Below are 24,290 nucleotides of genomic sequence, written 5' to 3' on the forward strand. Positions count from 1 at the left end.
TTAGCTGTCTTACCAGTAGAAGATGATATTGCTTGGCAGTACAAGAGATGAGTTAAAAACAAAATCAACACTTTGCTTTCAATTTGCAAGATATTTTAAATGTTAGTGTTTCCAAATGTGTGCAGAAATTCTGACTAAGCTCCGTCAATATTTTTATAACTTTAAGAGCTGACTAACAAAAGCCGACTTGGTCACTAAAAAGCTTTTGTTCACATGCTCGCTTCTTGTCTCAATGGCTCATCTGTTTCTGCTCCTACCCCTGATCTCCTCTCTAGCCAACCCCGCCTACGTTCCCCCGCCCCAGTGCCAGCCTGGGGAGTTTGCTTGCAAGAACAACCGCTGCATCCAAGAGCGCTGGAAGTGTGACGGGGACAACGACTGTCTGGACAACAGCGATGAAGCCCCTGAGCTCTGCTGTAAGTGTGCCGCATCATTGTCATGGTTACACAGCAACACAAAGATAAACAAAAGGGTGTTTAAGGGTCTTAGCTAACGCAACCCGACAGAGGGCAAACTAAAGTTTCCAACATCTGTCTCTTTCCATGCGGCGTTTACGTGGCTGCTAACTCTGACATCATGAGTCGATACCGAAAAGCAAAGGGTCACATTCGACTCGAATGTTCTTCATTTGCTACTTTGACAGACTTTGAACCGTTTTCTAAGATTTTGTTCTTTTCTGTTTCTTCCCCCAGACCAGCACACCTGCTCAGCCGAGCGATTTAAGTGCCAAAACAATCGTTGCATCCCCCTGCGATGGCTGTGTGATGGTGACAATGACTGTGGAAACGATGAGGATGAATCGAACACCACCTGCTCTGGTATATACAAGCTGAGTTGCATCTAGTTCGGAGAGCATACAGAGAGGGAGAAAGAGAGTAAATTCCAGACCATACAGCTGTGCTCATATCGGAAAAGAAATGATGCAGTCATCAGAGGATGACTCCGCTTTAAAACTGTTTTAATTGGAGGAAGCATGTAAGAGTAAAGCGATCCAAAGTGATCTGTTAGTTTTCATTTAGTCATGCAGCAGATGCCAGCAACAATCTACAAAGAGTTCAGGAAGATGTCTAAATCTTTAGCACCATTAGTTAAAGCTCTCTGAGTGTGTCAGATAGATTGAAAGCGACTGGAAGTACTTTTTGAGGCAATTTCGCATGGTTTGATTCTGTAACAGCGCAGACCCTAAAAAATAAGCAGAGAACAAATGTATAATTTCCCCTTTCAGCTCGCACATGTCCACCCAACCAATACCCCTGTGCCAGTGGGCGCTGCATCCCCATCTCCTGGACATGCGACCTTGATGATGACTGTGGAGATCGCTCAGATGAACCTGATTCCTGTGGTGAGTCTTTATTGCTCTTTCATTTTGTTGCTCTTCCATGAATATCACATTTTTCTCTAAATATTTTTTAAATACACTCCTCTTTTGCTCCCTTTCCGCAGCGTATCCAACCTGTTTCCCTCTCACCCAGTTCACCTGCGCCAATGGCCGCTGCATCAATATAAATTGGCGCTGTGACAACGGTGAGTATCATCCCTCCCTTCCCCACCTGTCACGCTGTGCTGTAGAATCCAATCTAAAAATCTTGCGTGTGTGCGCTGATGTACAGACAATGACTGTGGAGACAGCAGCGACGAAGCAGGCTGCAGCCACTCTTGTTCCAGCGTCCAGTTCAAATGTAACAGCGGCCGCTGCATCCCAGAATACTGGACCTGCGACGGCGACAATGACTGTGGAGACTACAGTGACGAGACTCATGCCAACTGTACCAACCAAGGTAATTTAGCTCAAACTGAAATAGCCCTGCTCTAACTTGTTCTTGTTATGGTAGCGTCTGCTCTCGTGTCTTGTAGCTGAGTCAGGTTCTCGTTGTCATTTATCAAAGATGCTATCATTATATTTACAGGTTGCTATTTGCACTCAGTGAGAACATGTTTAGCTTCTCCCTATCCCACTTCCTGTACTCCACATGCCCCTACATGCTCTCCAGCTTCCTCTGATCCATTTCTGTTGCTATGTTTTGTGGTTAGACAACAAATCTCATAACTCTTTCATGGTGTCGTGCAACTAGCACAGATGTTTTGACTGTGCTGTAGCGATATGAACTTACATGTTTGGAGTGTTTCCTCGGGGTGTGCTGCTTTTTCATATGAACGACATCACATCTCAGTGTTGCACAATTACCTTTAGCCTTGCTCTGCCTAGAAGCTCCTGTGAACTGTGAGTGTCCGATGTTGTATGTACCGTTTGATCCATGCCGAAATGCTGTTAAGTCCCAGCATGCAAAATCCGGGCCCAGCGTGACCTGCTGGTCTAATGAGCAATCTGTGCTCTGTTGTGTGTGCCCGGCTGCGTGTGTTTGCGAGTTCTCTTGGCTGCCATCTGGAAGTTATTAAGTGAAGTAAAATTTCCCCTATTATATATTGTGGTCCTGTGCCGCGAGGAGTCCAGTTTTATTTAGCTGTGCCGAACGCTGTCATAAGGAGATGTCACTGTGCCGTTTCTGCAGCGATGCATTTAATCTCTCCGCTACAGTCAGTGAGCCATGTGTATTATTGTTATTTGGGTTGGCTCAGAGTCAGGTTGTCACCCAGCATCCCAGGATACCTGCACAATAACTAATGACTGTAACGGCCTTTTCTTTCTCATCCCAGTTTTTTTGCTTTTGTTTTTTGGGCATCTGTTTGTGTGGTCTTTGTAGCTGTGAGCTGGGATTTCTGTTTTGTTCGTGTTTGATTGCTTCTCTGCACACATCATCACTTTTGCTGGCTAACTATGACATTTTGTCTCTCTAGCAACCCGACCTCCAGGTGGCTGCCACGGAGACGAGTTCCAGTGTCGCATGGACGGCCTGTGCATTCCCAAGCGCTGGCGTTGCGATGGCGACACAGACTGTATGGACCTGAGCGATGAGAGCAACTGCGAGGGCTTCACTCAGACTTGTGACCCTGCAGTCAAGTTCAGCTGCAGGGACTCTGGTGAGGAATTTGCCAGATGCTAGTTAAGGGTGAACTTTTTGGACAGTATGAATAAAAGATGTGATTATTTGTTGTGCAAGAAAGCAATGAAATGCTTTATCGCAGGAGGAAGAGAAAGTGGAAGATTTACTGACTGTCATGGATAATGTTCGACTGTTGCCACTGGTTTCCATTTTGTCATCAGGATTACATAAAAACTGGAACTTGGAAATCACCGTTTTTTTGTGCTTGTGTCAATATAATGATGTGACTGTATTTAACTATAAACTGTATTTAATAGAGGAATATAATAGAGATTGCCTCCAGACGTACGCAGTGATGTAAAATAGCAGTGCTTTCACTCATAAACGATTTTTGGATTTTCCTACAAGAAATGTGAGTTAAATAGAGATTCTTAAAATTTATTATAAACTTAATTTATTAACTGTTTTTTTTTATTTATTTCAAAACTGCTACATATAAGATTTGTCCTAAATATCTAAAAGACTTCTCTTTACTTTGTAGACAAGTTGCAAGTTAGACCACGATTCACTGTCAAAGCAGCTGCGATGTCACAAATACAGCTTCCAGATGTGACGTTTAGTGTGCTCAAACAAAATGTACAAGTTTAAAAGAAGATCATCATTCTGTCCACTCAGTGCCGAAGCAGCATTGGCCAAAATGTATTTGTGAACGGTGCGCTAACTAAATGACACAAGCTTAAAAATGAGTATTTTGTGGTGTTTTTCAGCTCGCTGCATCAGCAAAGCCTGGGTGTGTGACGGTGACAGTGATTGTGAGGACAACTCGGATGAGGACAACTGCGAGGCATTGGTGTGCAAGTTGTCTCACCACGTGTGCGCTACCAACGACTCCATCTGTCTGCCTCCCGAGAAGCTGTGTGACGGCACAGACGATTGTCCGGATGGTTCCGATGAGAAACTTTGTGGTGGGAATATTCTGGAAAAACTCAGAAAGCACAACATCTGTTCAATGTTATGTTGTGATTTAACTTACAATTTAACATTCAAAACACCTTTCTGGATAAACGCCAACCCTTTCATTTTATTTCTTGCCTGCAGACTTGTGTTCGCTGGGCAATGGGGGTTGTAGTCACAACTGCAGCATTATTCCCGGGGAAGGCTTCATGTGTTCTTGTCCGCTGGGCATGGAGCTGGGAGCTGACAACAAGACCTGCCACATCCAGAGCTTTTGCGCCAAACATCTCAAGTGTAGCCAGAAGTGTGAACAGGAGAAATCTAGTGTCAAGTGCTCCTGCTACGAGGGCTGGGAGCTGGAGTCTGACATGGAGAGCTGCAAAAGCACCGGTAAGCCCCCCCACGCCACCCCCCAAGAAACAGGGACTTTTGTCCTGTAGAGATTTTTGTCTCACTTTGCTTTAAACTATTAGAGGATTTACTCCACTAATAATGTTTCTTCAGAAGGCTGAGCAGCCAGCATTTTGACATATTTATAACTAGAAATGTTATATGGAGCAAATGTGTGAGATGTGACAGGATTTGATCCATGACCAACGTGGGGTTTTCGTGAATTTGGGATTTGGTTTTTCCATACGCTTTGCTGAGTGAGATTTCTTTTCTCCTTCAGATCCCTTCAAGCCTTTCATCATCTTCTCCAATCGCCATGAGATCAGAAGGATTGACCTTCATAAAGGAGAGTTCAGTGTGCTTGTACCAGGCCTTAGAAACACCATTGCTTTAGACTTCCATCTCAACCAGAGCACCCTGTACTGGACTGATGTTGTGGAGGACAAGATCTATCGTGGGAAACTGTCTGAAAATGGAGGTGAGTTAGCTTGTTGTGTTCTTTTTTTTTTTCTTTTTGCTCTGATTTTGTATCTTATAATCTTTTTGTTAAAGTAAAACAAAAATCTTGCAAGGTGGTGATTACATAAGCAAATCGTGATTTTGACCGAGCATTTCGTGGAAATTAACTTCCGCTGAACAAATACGCTCTAATTTCTCAGAGCCAATTGTTTTTTCAAAGAGGCTGTGGTCAGCAGTGGTGGTCTGTGACCCTGAATAAATCCCGCAGGTCATGGTCAGCCTTTCGTGCTCCAAAAACCCAGGTCTGCTCGCCAATCAAATTGTGTTCTCAGCACAGCACTAAGGGGGCACACGGAAGGCTTTGTCTCTTCCTATTTGTCTCAGTACTTGCTGTGCCTGACTGCAGCCAAAACACTGATGTAGCGTAGGAGGCACAACACACTGCTGTTCCAGTTCCCAGCCCTCCAAGTTTAACATTAAAACAAGGCTCCTGAGCAGGAACATTGTGACCAGCTCATAGATCACCTCCTGCTGCTTGTTAAGTAGGTCATTTCAGCAGCTCCAAAGTAGTGGGCATAAACTGGGTAGTGCCAGCGCCTTAATAAAGGAACCCTGGCCCACACAAAGACACATAAAGGCAGATATCACTCCACTGTTCTTTCAAGCACACTGCAAAGACATACCCGTCTCGCTCTAATTACTACTGGAAGGCATTTTAAGACATGTGTGCTTTAACCCGGAGCCAAAGATTGATCACAAGTTGTGGTTTTGCACTTAGTTTGCACTAAAGCCAAATGTTTGAGGTCTTGTGTGTTTTCTTAGATGTGGGGTTTGATTTGTCTTCAGGGGTGTTTGTGATAAATGTGCCATCTTGAGATTTTCTCTCTTTTAGTCAAAGCAACACAAACCATGCTCCCCCCCCCCCATTCTTAAAACTTTGCTAGCATTAAAATTTCACATGCTATAAAATTGTCATGTTTGATGTGTAGCTTTAAAATAAAAATCTTCAAATTTTCCGTACGGATTTTCTCTGCTCCGGTCAGCCCTGACCAGTTTTGAGGTGGTGATCCAGTATGGGCTGGCTACTCCAGAAGGCCTAGCTGTGGACTGGATAGCAGGAAACATTTACTGGGTGGAGAGCAATCTGGACCAGATTGAGGTGGCCAAACTGGATGGGACCATGAGAACGACCCTGCTAGCCGGCGAAGTGGAGCATCCCCGGGCCATCGCCCTAGATCCTCGAGATGGGTAAGAACCATATATGGATGGATTCCAAACTTGGATATATATCTGATGGATTTATTCATCCTACTGTTTCTTTCATTAACCAGTTCTCATGCGATGATGCTGTACACATCTGTAAAATCCCTCCTCACATTGATCATTTTCTGTCGCCAGTATCCTGTTTTGGACTGACTGGGATGCAAGTCTGCCCAGAATTGAGGCAGCATCCATGAGCGGTGAAGGCAGACGCACCATCCACAGGGAGACCGGCAGTGGTGGGTGGCCCAACGGACTCACTGTGGACTACATGGAAAGACGCATTGTCTGGATTGATGCCAGGTAGCATCTGCCACTAGATTCTAAATATACGGCTCAGGTTGCACCGCATCTACCCACTTGCTTATTCCATCACCCACTCGCTCAGTTTTCTTCATCTCTGGCTGCTACACCAGTGTTTTGTTCTTTGCTTACAACAAACTACATTTAAAGAGCAAATAAATGAGTAACATGAACATACTTAACCTGATATGTCTCTGCTCTTACATACTATACATCTCTCTGTTGTTTCTCAAGGTCGGATGCTATCTACTCAGCAATGTACGATGGCTCGGGGCTGATTGAAGTGTTGCGGGGTCATGAGTATTTGTCCCACCCCTTTGCTGTCACTATGTACGGAGGCGAGGTCTACTGGACTGACTGGAGGACTAACACTCTGGCCAAAGCCAATAAATGGACAGGACACAACGTTACTGTGGTGCAGCGCACCAACACGCAGCCCTTTGACTTGCAGGTCTATCACCCATCCAGGCAACCCCAGGGTATGTAGCATACCAGATAAAGAGGCATAGACATTCACAGAGAAACACATGCTTGCATGGGCAGAGCGACCGTGTCACACATTTACCCCTGCTTGTCAGCTGAATGTTTTTGGGCTGTAACTCTAAGGAGAAGGGTGGCGAGCTCACAGTTCATTGCTCACCATGTTATTCATGGCTCCTGTTCCCCCAAGACAGCTGACCTTTTAGACCTGCGAGACTTCTTGTCTCCTCACACTGTGAGCGTTTTGGACACCTCCCGCTTTTGCCTTGTTGATCAAAAAGTCACCTCACTGTTTGGCATTTCCCACGGGCCGGGTAGGAAATAAAATCCTCCCCCTGCAACTTAAATGTCATATGTTGATCTGATCTCACAGACACGCATGATTGACAAGATTGCAAAAGGGTCGTCGGATTTATTTTTGAGCGTTTTGCCATGTCGCACTGTCACCTTGTCTAGTAGCCAGTGGTTAGGGGATCCCAAGGGTATGTGGGCAGTAGAGAGGCACTGGGTCTGTAATTGGTGACAGGGAAAGAGGGATCTCACAAAACTGTTGATTGACAGTTGCAACCAATAACTATGACAGTGACGAAGCAGCAAGCTGGGTTGACAGATTTGGGAGACAAAGGAAATGGGAAAGTACTTTAGACTGCGGGCCACCTTTACCCTTTCACACACACATTTATACTCCGCTCTTGGTCCTCGGAGGGTTGGGGGTATTTCTATTGTCTTAAACTATGGCTGTTTCGGCTGTCCTTGATAAATAATAGCCAGTGTAAAATAACTGCGATGCTATTGCTTCATACACTGGTCACAGTTTGAAATTTGCAATTGTTTTATGTCGAATGATAGCCTGAGCCCAGAATTTAGGATGACCGTCTCACAGCATGACTGTTGCTGCTGCCTATGTGAATGAAATGACTGCAGCATGAAATGGCAATCTGACCATCTCTATGGTGCTATTGTGGGGGAAAAAAGCTAAACTAAAACCTAAACTAAAATAAAAATGGAAAACAAAATATTTGGAATTCCAATGCAGAAGAATGTGTAGCTGAGTTGTAGCAGAAGAAGCCTTGTTTGTACAATGAGTTCTCCAGCTGTTATCACAATCCTGTCAAGAGGGGGTAGCTTAGAAGCAAATAGTGGAGGAGCTGCAGCTGTGCAACCCACGATCTCACTGTTACACTGTACAGTCTCCATGCATCTGACTTCATGTCCTGCACAAGTTGAATGATGCACATTGTAATGAATTTATCCGTTTTTTATAGTCACGCAGTCTGTGGACTCCTTAAGGCACAAATCTTTTTTTCCCCCCACTTAATTACCTTAAAGGCCAATAAATAAAGAGTAAAAGGTTAATTTAATTCCTCTGACACAAGCAGGCTCCAGCATGTCTCGGTGTAACACCACAATGCAGAGTTATTAGTATTATATTCACTGAAATCTTCAAAGCTCACTGTGAGCCTCCTCTTCCTGTGTTTCTCACAAAACACATCTCATCTGCATTTCCGTCTCTCTTGCTTTCTTGAAACATCCTAATTAATGTTTTTCCTTTCCTTCCTTTCAGCCCCCAACCCATGTGCCCCCGCTGACAGTAAACCCCTTTGCTCCCACTTGTGTCTCATCAACTTTAACCAGACCTTCTCCTGCGCCTGTCCTCACCTCATGAAGCTGCAGCCCGACAAGTACACCTGCAAAGGTAAGGACAGACCCGTTGTTTCACAGCAGAAAAGCGCACATCACCCACATTCTTTTTCCCCTTACCTTTTCAAATCCGCTGTGATGGAGGATATACAGACAGCGCTGTCACATATAATCCATTTCATCAAGGAGGGAGAGAGGGGCTTTGTGTTTGCTGGAATCTTTTCATGCAATTGTTTTGACTGCTACGGTGAGCCGTGTTGCTGAACAGGATATCTTTTCTGATAGAAGATCTGATTACGTCGCCTCCGCTTGCTCCATATTCCCTTCTTAGCTTTCAGTTCCATGTAATTTCATATAAAATCCTGTCACTGAAGATGAAGGGAAGTCTTCATTCGTTGCAGTTTGATTGCACGAGTGGGTTTCATGATGGTTTCGAAGGGTAGCTGTGGGGAATTTTTGTACACGCGTGCAGACGCTCTCTTTTTCATCACCTCATATTTTTGCATTTCTCCAAAAATGATCCAAACATGAGCCATTTAGATGTAAAAATAATTGGATGCACATTAAAACGAGAACTTTAATTAAGCACTTATATTCCACCCTGAACCAAATAAAATAAGTTTGGACCAAACTTTCTAATTCAGTGCTTAAAATCATTTGTTGTTTATGCTGATTATGCAGATTTTCAGTTTAGCAGGTGATATTTTATCTCTCTTAAGTATAAGAAGTAAAAACCTAACCCTGCCTAATTCCTTATTTAGAATGTATGTAGCTGAAAAAGGGGTGTTTATGCCTAATATGAAATTTCAACTTCAAGTCATTCTAAATCTTTCCTGACGTCTTCATTTCCAACATTGGAGTTGGAAAAACTGACATGTCTAATTTTACATGTTTAAAAAAACCAGCCTGAAATATGCATTTTATTCCTCTCTTTCTAGTTTTGCATTCCTGCTAGAATAACGTGCTTTAGTAGATCTCATCTCATCCAGTGTTTGTTTCTCTTTTCCAGAGTCTCGCAAGTTCCTTCTTTACGCTCGTCAGATCGAGATCCGAGGTGTTGACATTGACAACCCCTACTACAACTACATAATCTCCTTCACCGTGCCGGATGTAGACAACGCGACAGTGGTGGATTATGATGCTGTGGAGCATCGGATCTACTGGTCAGATGTGCGAACACAGACCATCAAGAGAGCTTTCATCAATGGCACAGGGGTGGAGACTGTGGTCTCTGCTGGTAAGAACAGTCTCAGGAATATCCGTCAGTCCGTGATTTATTTACTTCTTTGCTTTTCTTTGTTTTTTTTAAAAATAAGGCTCATAATTTAATATTCGCTGTAAAGTATAATAAGAGGGTTTGGGAAGATAAATAAAAACAGTTTTTGTTAGCACGCTGCATGTTCTAAAAATCTGCAAAGCTTCATTTTGCTTCTGAAATTTGGCAGACCTTCCTAATGCCCATGGCCTGGCAGTAGACTGGGTGTCCAGGAACCTCTTCTGGACCAGCTACGATGCCAATAAGAAGCAGATCAATGTGGCCAGACTGGATGGATCTTTCAAGAATGCCGTCATCCAGGGACTGGACAAGCCCCACTGTCTAGTGGTCCACCCTCTGCTTGGGTGAGTGTTCCCGGCACTTAATATGTCTGCATTCAGTTTAATATGTCAGTTATTTCTCTTAATATTACTCACTTAAAGATTGAAAGGTTTTTCTTTTGTTGTTTACTTCTAGGTTTTTTTTTTTTATTCCCTTCAAGTTTAGTCTTAATCTTTGATCTACTTTATCCTTGTTTAGCACTGTACTCTTCTTGCCTCTCTCCATATTTCATAATATTCACACTCCCATCACAGGAAGCTTTACTGGACTGACGGTGACAGTATAAGCATGGCTAACATGGATGGCAGCAACCGCACCACACTTTTCACCAACCAGAAAGGACCAGTAGGTGAGCAGACGTACCCCTATCAGTAAATAATACAGATTCTCTACAGAGTAAAAGCCCAGAACAAACATGTTAGTGTAGCACATGTACTATACATAAATAACAGCATGATTTTTATTTGCTTTCAGGCCTCTCTATTGACTATGAAAAGGAGCAGCTGTACTGGATCAGCTCAGGAAACAGCACCATTAACCGCTGTCAGCTGGATGGTTCTAAACTCGAGATCCTTGAAGGTGTTAAAGGCAAATTGACCAAAGCGACTGCGCTGGCTATTATGGGTAAGAAGAAAAGTGTAATACTTTAAGTTTATCATCCTTGTCCTCTGTATATTTATCATTTTTCTGTTGGCTTATATTCTGGTTACATTATGTAGGAGACAAGCTGTGGTGGGCCGATCAGGGAACTGACCAGATAGGAACATGTGACAAGAAGGATGGAGGAAACTGGAAAGTTTTGCGAAACAACACCTCCCCAATGATGCACATGAGGATCTATGATGAGGATGTGCAGAAAGGTAACGGAAAAAGAATTACATGTTCTGAAGTGGATGTAAAGTCTCCTGCATTTAATGCAAATACTAGTAAAGAAAATGTTTGTCTTTGTTCCTCTGATCTTTTCTTTAGCCGGTGTCAACCTGTGCAGTAACAACAATGGTGACTGCTCACAGCTGTGTTTGCCCACCTCTCCGACAACCAGGGCCTGCATGTGCACTGCCGGATACAGCCTCAAGACGGGCCAACAGTCCTGTGAAGGTAAGACACGGCTACAGTAACTAGAGTAGGAAAACTGGGAGAAGTGCATCGTGAGGCGAGAAATCAATAACCTAATCTCTCTGAGCAGGCATGGGCTCTTTCCTGCTTTACTCTGTTCACGAGGGAATCAGAGGAATTCCTCTCGACCCGGCAGACAAATCGGATGCCTTGGTGCCGGTTTCTGGAACCTCTCTGGCTGTTGGCATCGACTTCCACGCTGGTGAGTGACTCCAAGGGACGTCGAATAGATAACCCAGCTTGAGTGATATTTTTAAACCCGTTTTTGTGTGGTCTTCAGAGAATGACACAATCTACTGGGTGGACATGGGTCTGAGTACCATCAGCAGAGCCAAGAGGGATCAGACGTGGAGGGAAGATGTGGTAACCAACGGTATTGGCAGGGTGGAGGGCATCACTGTTGACTGGATAGCAGGTGTGGTCATGCAAAATGACAATCAAAATTAAAGTGCTTGAGTAGAGATAAAAGATGCAGACTGATTGATGGACGTGTTCTTTTACAGGAAATATCTACTGGACTGACCAGGGCTTTGATGTGATCGAGGTGGCCAGGCTGAACGGCTCCTTCCGCTATGTTGTCATTTCCCAGGGCTTGGACAAACCCAGAGCCATAGCTGTCCACCCAGTGAAAGGGTAAGGCTCCTCGCCAGAAGATTCATTTTGCTTTCTGTAATAATGCTGCTTTAAGTTACTTGGCGTGTATTCCCAAGCATACTTCTTCCTCTGACTAAAGTTTCAAATACTCCCCTGCTTCTTTGGCTGCAGATATTTGTTCTGGACTGAGTGGGGTCAGTATCCTCGTATTGAACGCTCACGGCTGGATGGCTCCCAGAGGCTGGTCATGGTCAATGCGAGCATAAGCTGGCCAAATGGAATCTCCATTGATTATGAGGTGTGAACAACAACTGACCGCACTTAAAATCTTTCACACACTTGGCTTTATTAATAGAGGGTGTTTCCAACATCTAGTGTGCTAATTTATACTGTGATAGATACTTCCAGAGACTGGACTGTTGATCAGCTGATCTTTAAATGGATGCTCTTTCTTATGCCAAAAAGGTCTTTGTTTATTTTGAATATTAAAGTGGTAAAAATTAAAATACAGTGAGACAACATTCTCATTTGATCATTTCTAATCCATATCTATCCAAAACATTCTTTAGATTTTGAAAGGACTTTCTCTTGGATTCATTTTTTAAATAAAGTTAAAAAAGGATCTTTAAACCTTTTTTATTCTTTGGAGCCAGTCGGGGAGTTTTATTAAAAGCCTAAAAGCTGTTAGATATTTACAATTATAATTTAAACATTTCTTAATGTAAATGGTAATAATATTTTAAGAATAATGAGAATTTATTTTTAAATCGGACTCACCTAAATTCACTTGATATTCACTAAAAGCTTACATTACAAACTGGTTATCAGCTAACTGGTCTCCCAAATACAGGTTCAATTGAACTGAAATCTTAGGATTTTGGTCTTTCCTGAATAATCACAGTTGTTGTTTTTTTACTTCCTGTGCTCAGGAGGGTCTGCTTTATTGGTGCGACGCCAGGACAGACAAGATCGAGCGCATCAACCTGGAGACTGGAAAAAACAGGGAGCTGGTTCTGGGCAACAACAACATGGACATGTTTGCTGTATCTGTATTTGAGGAGTACATCTACTGGAGTGACAGGTCAGTCTTTATGTTGTTTTGAACAATACTTCATATTGTAAGAGTGTTCATTTACTGACTGTTTTATTCTTGTTCTGTTTTTTTAGGACCCATGCTAATGGCTCCATTAAGAGAGGCAGCAAAGACAACGCCACAGATGCTGTGCAGCTCAGGACAGGCATCGGTGTACAGCTCAAAGATATTAAAGTCTTCAATAGAGCCAGACAGACAGGTAAAAACAAACACATATTATCATAAGCTTAAAAAAGTTGCTTTTACTGTTGAAAATGTCCTAATAAGATGGCAGCTGCCTAACAATGACAAAATGAATCGCCACCTTTAGCATTTAACCGTGTTCGTGTAACAGCAATGCTAATAAACTGTGTGACTCTCTCCACAGGCTCGAACGTCTGCAAAAACAACAACGGCGGCTGTGAACAGCTGTGTCTTTTCCGTGGGAATGGGGAGCGCACCTGCGCCTGTGCTCATGGCATGCTGGCAGAGGACAACCAAAGTTGCCGTGACTACGACGGCTACCTGCTGTACTCCGAGCGCACCATCCTGAAAAGCATCCACCTGTCCGACGAGACAAACCTCAACGCGCCCATTAAGCCGTTCGAGGATCCCGATCACATGAAGAATGTCATCGCTCTCAGCTTTGACTACCATGGCGGGGGAGGGAGGGGAGCCAACCGCGTCTTCTTCAGCGACATTCACTTTGGCAACATCCAGCAGATCAATGACGACGGCACAGACCGCAAGATCGTGGTGGAAAGTAAGTGCGGGGTCATCAGATGCATTTCGCGTTTCTGTCAAAGCGTCGGGAAAACCTTACGTTTTGCTGCTCTTAAGACTTCCCCACCTCTGTTGACAAATATTTCTGCTGCGTTGCTCTTTGCTGCCATATTTTTTTAAATCCTCTCCATTAATAATTGAATGTTGTCCCCTCTACGGTGTCAGCAGACATAATACAAGCATCCGGGAGGATCCGGTGTAATGAACACGCAGCTGTAACTCAACCAGTAGAGACTGACATCACTTCAGAGCTGCTACTGCTTGCGCACACCAACACCCACGCCCTGGTTTTTGCTTGTTTCACCACTGAAGAGCCTTCTAAATCCCGCTCTCTTTAAATAATTCAAGAGTGAAGTATCATATTTAAAAGCCCTGGACCAGAGCTGTTCACATATAACAAGATTCAAAAAATGAATTCTTTTGTTAAGTACAGCAGGAGAACAAGGAAGGTGCACAGGGTTTGTGTTTTTACTCATTTTGCATTGAGAACAAGGGTTTGAAGCAGTTTTAAGAACGACGTCTTACATCGTGTATTGAATGTAGAACTTATTCAGCTCCAAACAAGCTCCAGCTCAGGTTAGAGGAGTGTATTTTATTAACTTTTGACATGATTACATAATCCCATTCTGTCATGTTTTAGAGACGTCTGTTGTCCAAGTTATTAACTAAAACGCACTGTTAATGAAACCAAGACTAGTCCTGTTTCCACATGTGCTAATGGAATAAAGTCAGTCATTGCTGGATGAAAAACGAATGTGGAAAAACATCAAGAAAGTGATCACTTTGGCAATCTGCAGTAAATCTCTTACATCTGGAATTAATTTTATCATATTTAACGTCACTGAGAGTTTCTTATGTAATATTTCAGCCTGTTTGGAGGTATTAACTAGTCTTAATTCCAGATCTCCTTCTGTAAAGTCACTTTTGGCCTCTCCCTGAGGTACTGTCCTCCTCAAAAGGCCGTACCATGTCTCTGCTCATTGCATAAGGGCAGCCACTCACACAGTTTCTGCACCGTGCCCATTGCCTTCTTCCAAGCTCTAGTAAGTCTCGCCTAAACTTCTGAGACACAAAGCTGTAGAGTACAGGGTTTACCACACCCACTGAGGTTGCCAGCAGCCTGGCCACGATGGCAAATACTTTGTTGCCAGATGAGTCTTTTAAATGTCCTCCAATTAAGGAAAACATGAGGACATAGGAGGGCAGCCACAGGATGGTGAAGACGGCGACCAATAGGGCTGAAGTGTGAGTGACTTGTCTCTGGTAGCGTTCTAGCTGAGGGGCATTCCCCACCTGGCGTGCATATCGAAGAAAACAATAAATCTTTGCATACATCATTATAATGATGCCTAGTGGCAGAGCGAAGCCAAACAGGAAAAGGGCGATGCTGTAGACCAGCTGGCTGAAGTCAGACAGGAAGGCGAAGCACTGCACAACACTGGACACGGTGACTGTGCGAAATGCAAACTGCGGTGCTGCCAGAGCTGAGGCAGGCACCCAGAGCAGAGCTACTGTCAGTTTAATGCGCCTGTGCATTCGCAAGCGGAAGGCCCAGGTGGGGTGTACCACTGTAAGGTAGCGAGTCACAGCCAAAGCTGCCATGGTAAATACGGAGGCAACCGAGCAGGTCACGCCCAGGAAACTGATAGCTTTGCACAGGAAGCCGCCGAAAGGCCAGAAGCCCAGGGTGATAGCGGAGGTGTGGAAGGGCAGGCAGAGTAACAGCAGCAGGTCAGCAGCGCTCAGAACCAGAAGTAGGATGTCTGTGCTGTGTGGGGGCTGGTTCTGTTTCCTCCTCCTCCTAGTAAGAATGATGATGACCAGAGTTTGCCCTATGAGCCCAGTCAACAGAATCAGCCCATCCAAGATGGGGACTAAACATTTAATCAAAACCTCATCTGTTCCAGTCATTTTGCCCAGATCGCTTCTGTTCATCTGCTGCCCCAAACTCTCCATGCAATCCCCGCCGTAAGTCTGCTAAGTAATTAATTTAATATCTTGTTAATGTTAAGCAGCAGAACAGCTTGTTCATGTAGTCTCTGGGTGTTACAGCTGTTGGATCCAGTTTCCAGAGGAAAAAAAAGACTCCGGCGAGGCAGTTAGTGGTTTCATGATGATAGTATTAGTTAAGCAGATAAGATCACACTGGTCAGCTGGCTTTCTCACCGACTCACAGGAAAAGGGGAAACAAAACAATGTGCCTCGTTTGCTCAAGAAGAAACAGACTTGACTATATCTGGCACTTGCAGAGTCTTTTTCACACTGTGACTCTTATGGTTTCCGAGCCGCTTGAGGAAATGTAAATCACTTAACGATGGTTGGATATGGTATTCCCCATTTCTGGGAAAATGGATCAGAAAAATGCACTGTTGTTATCAAGCTTTTCTTTTCTTTTCCAGAAAACATGAAAGGATGACCTTAAAGGGCGGTCTTTGCAGAGTTGCATTTCCTTAGCTGCATCAGCTCGTCCTTTATAATGTAGTTACTCTGTGGCTGTATTGATTCTTGAAACCAAGCAACAGTGGACGAATCCATCCCAGTAGCTGCTAGTTGGCATTCCTCTCTAAAGGCAGTCAATGCACTTGACTTAAGTATTCCCGTCAACCGGAGACTCATTGTCCATGTGAAAGCTCTTCAACCTGTAGACTCCGCCGGAAGAAGAGTTGCTCTGCATCTAATGCGGTGCTAAATCCGTTAAGGAAAAAAAAAAGATGAGGCGTGATGAAAATGAGGGTAACTAACGCTTAGTAATTCTCAGGCGCCACTCGCCCTGCTCTTGTTCTCCCTCGTGAGTGTTTGAAAGACTGTTCTGAGAGGTAATCATCTTCCTGTCAGGTTTTCTCTGTTGTTTGCACAGTCAGGGGGCTGAGCTGAATTACCCAGTGGGAGGGTGGGCCCTGGTGATCCTTATTACGTAATCCTGGCTTGAATCAGCTTTACTCATCACTCTTACTTGTTTGTGTGACTGTATTTGGCCCCAAGCTGCTCTTTTGGATTTATTTAAGTCTGTTAACAATGTGTTCAGCCTCAAAATTGTCCTGCATTACTGCTGATTATGGCACTTCGACATTTGTCTATTAAAGGGCAATTAAAGGCTTTCAGCTGAGAGCAAACAGTTATGTAGAGTATCCTTTTTTTTTATTGTCGACTGTAAGTGGTCATAAATGTGGTTGCTAATGTAACTAAGCAGAGATGAATGCACACCGTGGAGCCTGCAAGGCTGCAGCACGGTATTCTTTTCCATGATGATGTGTGTCGCGTGGGTACCGAGAGGGGGGGGGGGGAAAGAGGAAAAATCGATGCAGGGGGAAGCTGCTTTGTCCTTACCCTGGCCTTTATCCCTAAAGTGACTCAACCTGTCCCAGTTGCAATTTTCTTCCCAGAGCAAGAGTTCAGAGCTTGAATGAGAGTATCCACATGAAGCTGTGTTTGTATGTGCAGGCGGGTCGCCATAAAATGACACGATGAGACAGACTCTTTAAACTCTGTCCAAGAACAACAGCTGTGACGCACACTCGGTTCTGTATGGCATCACTTCCATTTTACTGTTCCCTGTTTCACTGGCCGCTGCTTCCCCTCTATCTCAATCTTCGTCCATGTTTCACAGTTTATTAGATGATGCATGTGGATGGGGAAACCTTAAAAGCTCCACTTCCTCTTTAGTCTCATAGGTGCTCCGTGGTAACACCCTGACAGTGATTTATGATGTGTTGAATTCTCTGTAAAACTCCCACTAATGCCTCTAAGAGGTGATATTTTTTTAGTGTAATCTAAAGCATTTGTTAAGCCTTTTACTTCTCAAAGTGTTGGCCCGACAGCAGGAAAGAACTCAAATCTGAAAAATCATATATTATATTTCCTATCACAGATGTTGGGTCAGTTGAGGGCCTGGCATACCATCGCGGCTGGGATACACTCTACTGGACCAGTTATACAACGTCCACCATCACTCGCCACACTGTGGACCAGAGCCGTTCTGTGGCCTACAACCGCAACACCGTAGTCACCATGTCTGGAGAAGACCACCCTCGAGCCTTTGTGTTGGACGAGTGTCAAGAGTGAGTCATTAATATTGAAATTTGCTGCTCTGCACTAAATCAGGGCCCAGTTCCAAACAATTATTCTTTTTCTCTTAAGCACTGGATTTATTTTTGGCTCAGTCAAGTGTAACTTTCTTTTTCTTTTACCAAGACGTTTTGGGAGCTCCCACTGCTCTTAATTCTTGTTTTCTGTTTGTTCCCACCGTAGTCTCATGTTCTGGACAAACTGGAATGAGCAGGCTCCGAGCATTATGAGGGCCTCTTTGAACGGAGCCAACGTGATCGTGATCATCGGCAGCGACATTAAAACTCCCAACGGCCTGGCCATAGATCACCGCGCCGAGAAACTCTACTTCTCTGACGCCACGCTGGACAAGATCGAGCGCTGTGAATATGATGGAAGCAACCGTTACGTAAGGCGGCGCTTTCCTTTTTGTTTGTTTGTTGTTTTAACTTTCCCTAAAACATGGACTTGCGCCTCGTGTTTATGGAATTACACCTGCTGTTTTTTATGCCTCAGGTGCTGCTGAAAAACGAGCCCGTCCATCCGTTCGGTCTCGCTGTGTACGGAGATTACATCTTCTGGACTGACTGGGTGAGGAGGGCTGTCCTCAGAGCTGACAAGTACACTGGAGGAGACATGAAAGTGCTGCGTGCTGACATCCCTCAGCAACCAATGGGCATCGTTGCTGTAGCTAATGACACCAACAGCTGTGAGTATCACCACTGCTGCAATTTGGCCCCATTGCCATCAGGTCAACATTTTAATTTGCCCAGTAATTTGATTTACGTTTATATAACTGCAAAACGAATGAAATTCGGCTGTAGTTTGTTTAGTGTATGACACTGTGGCAGGTATCATGTTTACTGTCTGCATTATACCTGCATGTGCACACGTTGCCAGGCTGCTAACACTTAGCTGTAAGTGGAGGTATACAGAGCTGCTGCCATATATATAATAAAAACCCAACTTCCACAGGCTTTTAAATATTGCCAAGCTAGAGAGTTCATGCAAATGTTCATAACTGCAAGAAATGTAATATCAGCATGCTTGTCAGTCATTCGACGTGCAGTTTAAAGAGCTTCTAAAAAAATTCCTCAGGTGAATTTTCTCCTTGCCGAACAAACAACGGAGGTTGCCAGGACCTGTGCCTGCCTACGTCCGACGGCCGGGTCAACTGCAGCTGCCGTGGAGACCGGCAACTCCTCGAAGACAACACCTGTTCTCGTAAGAAAGAGGAAGAATTCAACTTCATAACGTTGCCGTCTTCATCAGAATGGATAAATGTTTCTGAATTCAAACGTTTCTCCCTCACCAGCCCTGAACGTATCATGCGGAAGTGTCGATGGCTTTGAGTGCGGGAATGGTGATTGCATCAACTACAGTCTGACCTGTGACGGCATGGCCCACTGCAAGGACAAGTCTGATGAGAAGCAGTCCTATTGTGGTGAGTTTTTACAGAGCAGTTAGGTGGTGAATTTCAGTTAATGAATAAGTAGCTGCAAGAGATGTTTAAAAAAAAAAAACCCTCTGTGCCTGAGCTAAGTCAGCTGGTCCTCCTTCACAGCCAATCGACTCTGTAAGAAAGGCTACAGGCGCTGCATGAACGGCCGCTGCATTGGTCACCACTTCTGGTGTGATGGCACAGATGACTGTGGTGATCATTCAGATGAACTGCCCTGCAACAGTAAGTGGTTTGTTTCCAAAGTAGCAGCTGCACAAAGGATAACAGTCTCAACATCCTCATAGTTTGAATAGTGTCGACTTTTTTCATGACACCTCTGTTCTGCCTGCATGTTTAAGGAAATCATAAAATGTGCTTAACGGAGAGTTTGTGTGTGGTTTTGAGGATGTATTTTCTCTCCACTTGTCATTTGTGAAACTGCTGTATGTGCTTGCAGTGACACTTTGCAAAGCAGGAGAGTTCCAGTGCAAAGATGGAAGCTGCATCTCCAACTACAGCCGCTGTGACCAGGTGGTCAACTGCGAGGATGCAAGCGATGAAATGAACTGCCGTATGTAACTGCCACGATTTTCAACAATATTTCTTCTTCTTTTTCACAAGTGCACTTCTTAATCAGTATATTAATATAGACTAAGATTTATTTTGCAGAATTTAAAGGGCAGCTCCTGAAACTTGTTCCTGTTTTTTCTCAGAACCCACTGATTGCTCCCGTTTTTTCCGGCTTGGAGTTAAAGGAGCCTCTTTCCAAAGCTGTGAGAAAACCACTCTGTGTTATCTGCCCTCGTGGGTGTGTGACGGCAACAATGACTGTGGTGACTTTTCTGATGAAAGAAACTGTCCAGGTAAGTGTTATCTTTCACTACCAAAAGACATTCAGCTTTTCTGAACCTACCAGAGGTTCTTGATTATGTTTTCTTTTTTTCTCTGTTGTGTTGCAGATAAGAGGAAGCTTAAATGTCCAGTCAACTTCTTTGCTTGCCCCAGCGGTCGGTGCATTCCTATGAGTTGGACCTGCGATAAAGAGAATGACTGTGAGAACGGGGCTGATGAGACACACTGTGGTCAGTCTTCTGCGAAGTTGTCCTCTAATACCCCTATCTTTATCTTGAAAACACACAAATCATAGCAAAAAGAAAACGAAAAGAAAGCCAGACTGTTTTTCTTTGGGCTTCCCACTGCAGATGGAAAAACACAGCTTAAATGTAATAATGACTGTAAAATGCTCCCCACCCTCTCTTGCAGACAAGTTTTGTACATCCACCCAGTTTGAATGCGGGAACCATCGCTGCATTTCCAGCCACTGGGTGTGTGACGGCTCCGACGACTGCGGCGATGGTTCTGATGAGGACCAGAATTGCAGTATGTGACATTTTGCTCGCTACTTCTCTTCTCACATTCAAAGGAGACCTTAAACTCCATGACAATTCCCGACGTCCTGTCCATGTATGACTTCTACATGATGTCGTTACAGAATCCAAAACCTGCAGTCCTGAGGCTTTCCAGTGTCCAGGCTCCCATATGTGTGTGCCGCAGCGCTGGAAGTGTGATGGAGACAACGACTGTCCTGATGGAGCTGATGAGAGTGTGAAGGCTGGCTGCAGTGAGTGACACAGTTAGCAGATTGAAGAAAAAGTGCAGAGAAGCGATACAGTTCCCCATGCATTAAAAACAAATGTTTCCATCTGCTTCCAGTGTACACCAACAACACGTGTGATCCTGAAAACGAGTTCATGTGCCAGAACAGGCAGTGCATCCCCAAGCACTTTGTGTGCGATCATGACTTTGATTGTGTCGATAAGTCGGACGAATCCCTCGAATGTGGTGAGCTTTCAATCCTGGAAGCTTATTTAGCCTTTTGCTTGAAAATGAATGTTGTTTTTTGCTAAACCGCCAACTAAAATTGAGATTAATAACAAATGTAGAATATCCGCCGTGCGGTCCCGATGAGTTCCGCTGCGCCAATGGCCGCTGCCTTAACCAGAAGAAGTGGGAGTGCGACGGAGAGTTTGACTGTCAGGATCGTTCCGACGAAGCTCCCAAGAACCCTCGCTGCACAGACTCTGGTATTCATTTCCTCTCTTTCGCTACATCTTTTATTTCTCTGCCAGCATAATAAGGTGTGAATCATATGTTAAATTTCTTGCTCATAAAGACGTAGCCACATCCCGCTTCACGCTCTGATATAACCTGCTATTTGTCTATGATTTCAGAGAGGACGTGCAATGACTCAGCTTTCATGTGCCATAATAAAAAATGCTTGAATGAGACACTGCTGTGCGACCGCAACGACGACTGTGGTGATGGCTCCGATGAACTCAACTGCTTCATCAACGAGTGTCTCAACAGCAAGCTGAGCGGCTGCACACAGCTCTGTGATGACCTCAAGATCGGCTTCAAGGTAACTAATTCATTGTTTGTTGTCAAAAACAAATATCATGACTAATGAAATTATTGCACAGGCTTCATTGGGCCAAAAAGTTTTACTAAAATTCATGGAGTCAACACAGGAAAAACAATGTATATGCCAGTAACGATGAGTCAACGAGGAGCTGATTTTAAAAGGTTGGGATCCACTCACTTCAGGCACGCAGTTATGCAAGACGAAAACATGTTTTGCCTCGTCCTTGAAAGTAGGAGGCCAGTCCTGGAACAGGTTGAACTCTGCGTGAACTCCTGTGTCTGTGGTGGCGAGGTTGTGGTCGGAGCTTAATTTGAAAATGATACGATTTTGTTCACCTCAAGAATCCTGGTCTGGGATTTCAGAAGTATTGCAAACTGACTAATTATGATTGCACAAAACTTAATTGTATATATTGAAACTTTGCCATCAGAGACTTTTCACAAATGTGGCTTCCTCTGTGTATTCTGGATGGCAGAGCAGAATTTGTGTGTGTGTTCTTTCGAAACATAGATGTGTTTATTGGAAGTGACAGTTACAACGATTCCGACTAGTAATGAATACGTGTTCTAACCGTTCCTTATGCTGCGATGATGTTCATGCCATATTTATTTTAAACACATATTAATGTCAGCTTATCCTTTACCCCCGTACTCTGTTGGAAGACGACTTTGCAAATGAGATTTGCAGCTATTTACGCAGCACTTTTGACAGCAGCAGCTGGATTTCGTTTTCAGAAAGTGAGCAGAAATAAAGCTTTTGGTGAAGGTAAAGCGCACATGTCTGTGGCCGATTGAGAGCTGATTGAGACACGCTGGCACGCCTTTGTAACCGGTCCAGGCTAAATGTGAGAAGCGGCCAGATCCGTAGGCTGTGAGATTTTGACACATCTCCTGTGCTTTTGGCACCTTCAGTGCAGGTGTCATCCTGGTTTCCAGCTGAAGCGTGATGGGAAGACATGTGTGGATATAGATGAGTGCACAACCACCTACCCCTGTTCCCAACGCTGTATCAACACACACGGCAGCTTCCACTGTCTCTGCGTCGACGGCTTTGAGCTCAGCCCCAATGACCCCACTGTTTGCAAGTCCACATCGGGTAAGGCACGCATACGTGAGTTTCAGTGCGTCTTCACAGCAAATGCACGCCTAAAGCAGTAAAGTACGTTTTCTATGTGATGTATGCGTGTAGATGAAGAGCCCTACTTGATCTTTGCCAATCGGTACTACCTGAGAAAACTGAACCTGGATGGTACCAACTACACTCTTATAAAGCAGGTAAGACACACAGATGACAGTTTAAAGAAACATTCTGTGTTTTTCATTTTTAATATTGCTCCTTCCTTTTCCCCCCCTCAGGGTCTTAATAATGCAGTAGCACTGGACTTCCACTATGCAGAGCAGATGATCTACTGGACGGATGTGACCACTCAGGGCAGCATGATTCGACGCATGCATATGAACGGCAGCAGCATGGAGGTGAGTGAGAACATCTGAAATCCTTTCGTTTTGATTTAATAGTCGAGGAATATTTATTGATGCAGCGAACCCGTGAGTCCCTGATTGGGAACTACATCATCATCATCTTACGTATTGATTGATAAACCTGGCAGGTTTTGCACCGAACCTCTCTGAGTAATCCCGATGGCTTGGCGGTAGACTGGGTCGGTGGAAACCTGTACTGGTGCGACAAAGGCCGAGACACCATTGAGGTGTCAAAACTTAATGGGGCTTACCGAACGGTGCTGGTCAACAGTGGCCTGAGGGAACCTCGTGCAGTGGCTTTGGATGTACGCTATGGGTGAGAAGTTACACTGCAGATCAGCACCAGCTACACTCACTGTTTATATAACTTAAATGTATAATTTCCTAATTATTTCTCATCTTAAGCTGATTTAGATTTGAATGTACAACTGTAATTTCAAGATTGTCTTTCTCCAATCTTAGTTATCTTTACTGGTCTGACTGGGGTGACAGCCCTCACATTGGGAGAATTGGGATGGATGGCACTAACAGAAGTGTCATCATAGAGGATAAGATCACCTGGCCCAATGGATTAACCCTGGACTTCATCAATGACCGTATCTACTGGGCTGATGCCAGGGAGGACTACATTGAGTTTGCCAGCCTGGATGGCAAGAACAGACACACAGGTAAACAGACCAGTAAACACATTCACTTTTTTAAACTGTTTGACTGGTGGTGCCATATCTACTAAAGTTCTGAGATTTCAATTGTTTGTGTTTGATTGTTGTATCTGTCTGAAGAAACACCGGCTCTGAACCCACTCGTCATTTCTTTGTATTCTGCTTCTTGTAATTTTTCAGAGTTGTCTTGAAAGTAAATATACAAACTCAATTTTTGTTTCCAGGCGTGTTTGCATGTTTCAATAAATCACAGCATTTATTTCCAGTTTTCCCTCAAAGAAATACGGGTTGTTTCAAGACTTTTGGAAAGTACAGCATGTGAAAGTCAAAATACTCTCATCTTTAGTGCCTTTTTTTTGTCAAAGACTAATTATGTAAAACCTCTCAGTAAAAGGCAGCAGCGTGCTATTAAGTGTCACAGTTTCTGTCCATGAACTGATTTAATCTTTTAAATAAATGTGTCAGGGAGCTGAGGAGCTTTAAGTGCTTTATAGATCATAACTCATTTAACAGGATAAACCGTTTATGACAAGACCATAGTGGTGATTAAAGAGGGGTTAGGTTTTCCTGGGAGGAAATTTTGCAGGTTCACATGGAGTTGAAATCTGAGTGACTTTCTTCCGTACACACACACACACACACACACACA

The 24,290-nt window shown here is 44.1% G+C and overlaps 1 protein-coding gene across 2 annotated transcripts in view; it reads left to right on the forward strand.

Annotated features, from left to right (window-relative positions):
* The window catches only part of LOC102197286 (low-density lipoprotein receptor-related protein 1-like), a 77,111-nt gene that overhangs the window by 40,977 nt on the left and 11,844 nt on the right, over positions 1–24,290 (forward strand). For both annotated transcript variants that reach the window (XM_013910695.1, XM_005732569.1), the window contains exons 16-60: positions 276–416; positions 693–818; positions 1,226–1,342; positions 1,444–1,524; positions 1,611–1,778; positions 2,797–2,979; positions 3,710–3,907; positions 4,041–4,286; positions 4,567–4,764; positions 5,789–5,993; positions 6,144–6,308; positions 6,543–6,787; positions 8,353–8,484; positions 9,439–9,666; positions 9,875–10,049; positions 10,281–10,375; positions 10,501–10,650; positions 10,746–10,886; positions 10,996–11,124; positions 11,213–11,344; positions 11,423–11,557; positions 11,646–11,775; positions 11,908–12,034; positions 12,666–12,817; positions 12,904–13,028; positions 13,197–13,571; positions 17,460–17,649; positions 17,840–18,044; positions 18,152–18,344; positions 18,734–18,859; positions 18,951–19,079; positions 19,200–19,319; positions 19,534–19,647; positions 19,790–19,939; positions 20,036–20,158; positions 20,340–20,456; positions 20,569–20,697; positions 20,790–20,918; positions 21,020–21,160; positions 21,308–21,495; positions 22,410–22,593; positions 22,687–22,772; positions 22,854–22,973; positions 23,108–23,295; positions 23,442–23,647. In XM_013910695.1, the coding sequence (XP_013766149.1) occupies positions 276–416; positions 693–818; positions 1,226–1,342; positions 1,444–1,524; positions 1,611–1,778; positions 2,797–2,979; positions 3,710–3,907; positions 4,041–4,286; positions 4,567–4,764; positions 5,789–5,993; positions 6,144–6,308; positions 6,543–6,787; positions 8,353–8,484; positions 9,439–9,666; positions 9,875–10,049; positions 10,281–10,375; positions 10,501–10,650; positions 10,746–10,886; positions 10,996–11,124; positions 11,213–11,344; positions 11,423–11,557; positions 11,646–11,775; positions 11,908–12,034; positions 12,666–12,817; positions 12,904–13,028; positions 13,197–13,571; positions 17,460–17,649; positions 17,840–18,044; positions 18,152–18,344; positions 18,734–18,859; positions 18,951–19,079; positions 19,200–19,319; positions 19,534–19,647; positions 19,790–19,939; positions 20,036–20,158; positions 20,340–20,456; positions 20,569–20,697; positions 20,790–20,918; positions 21,020–21,160; positions 21,308–21,495; positions 22,410–22,593; positions 22,687–22,772; positions 22,854–22,973; positions 23,108–23,295; positions 23,442–23,647 (7,137 nt within the window). The remainder of the gene's footprint in view (positions 1–275; positions 417–692; positions 819–1,225; positions 1,343–1,443; positions 1,525–1,610; positions 1,779–2,796; positions 2,980–3,709; positions 3,908–4,040; positions 4,287–4,566; positions 4,765–5,788; positions 5,994–6,143; positions 6,309–6,542; positions 6,788–8,352; positions 8,485–9,438; positions 9,667–9,874; positions 10,050–10,280; positions 10,376–10,500; positions 10,651–10,745; positions 10,887–10,995; positions 11,125–11,212; positions 11,345–11,422; positions 11,558–11,645; positions 11,776–11,907; positions 12,035–12,665; positions 12,818–12,903; positions 13,029–13,196; positions 13,572–17,459; positions 17,650–17,839; positions 18,045–18,151; positions 18,345–18,733; positions 18,860–18,950; positions 19,080–19,199; positions 19,320–19,533; positions 19,648–19,789; positions 19,940–20,035; positions 20,159–20,339; positions 20,457–20,568; positions 20,698–20,789; positions 20,919–21,019; positions 21,161–21,307; positions 21,496–22,409; positions 22,594–22,686; positions 22,773–22,853; positions 22,974–23,107; positions 23,296–23,441; positions 23,648–24,290) is intronic.

The sequence above is a fragment of the Pundamilia nyererei genome, unplaced genomic scaffold (assembly GCF_000239375.1).
Source record: "Pundamilia nyererei isolate P.nyererei 1_Seehausen unplaced genomic scaffold, PunNye1.0 scaffold00047, whole genome shotgun sequence".
NCBI classification, from domain to species: Eukaryota; Metazoa; Chordata; class Actinopteri; order Cichliformes; family Cichlidae; genus Pundamilia; species Pundamilia nyererei.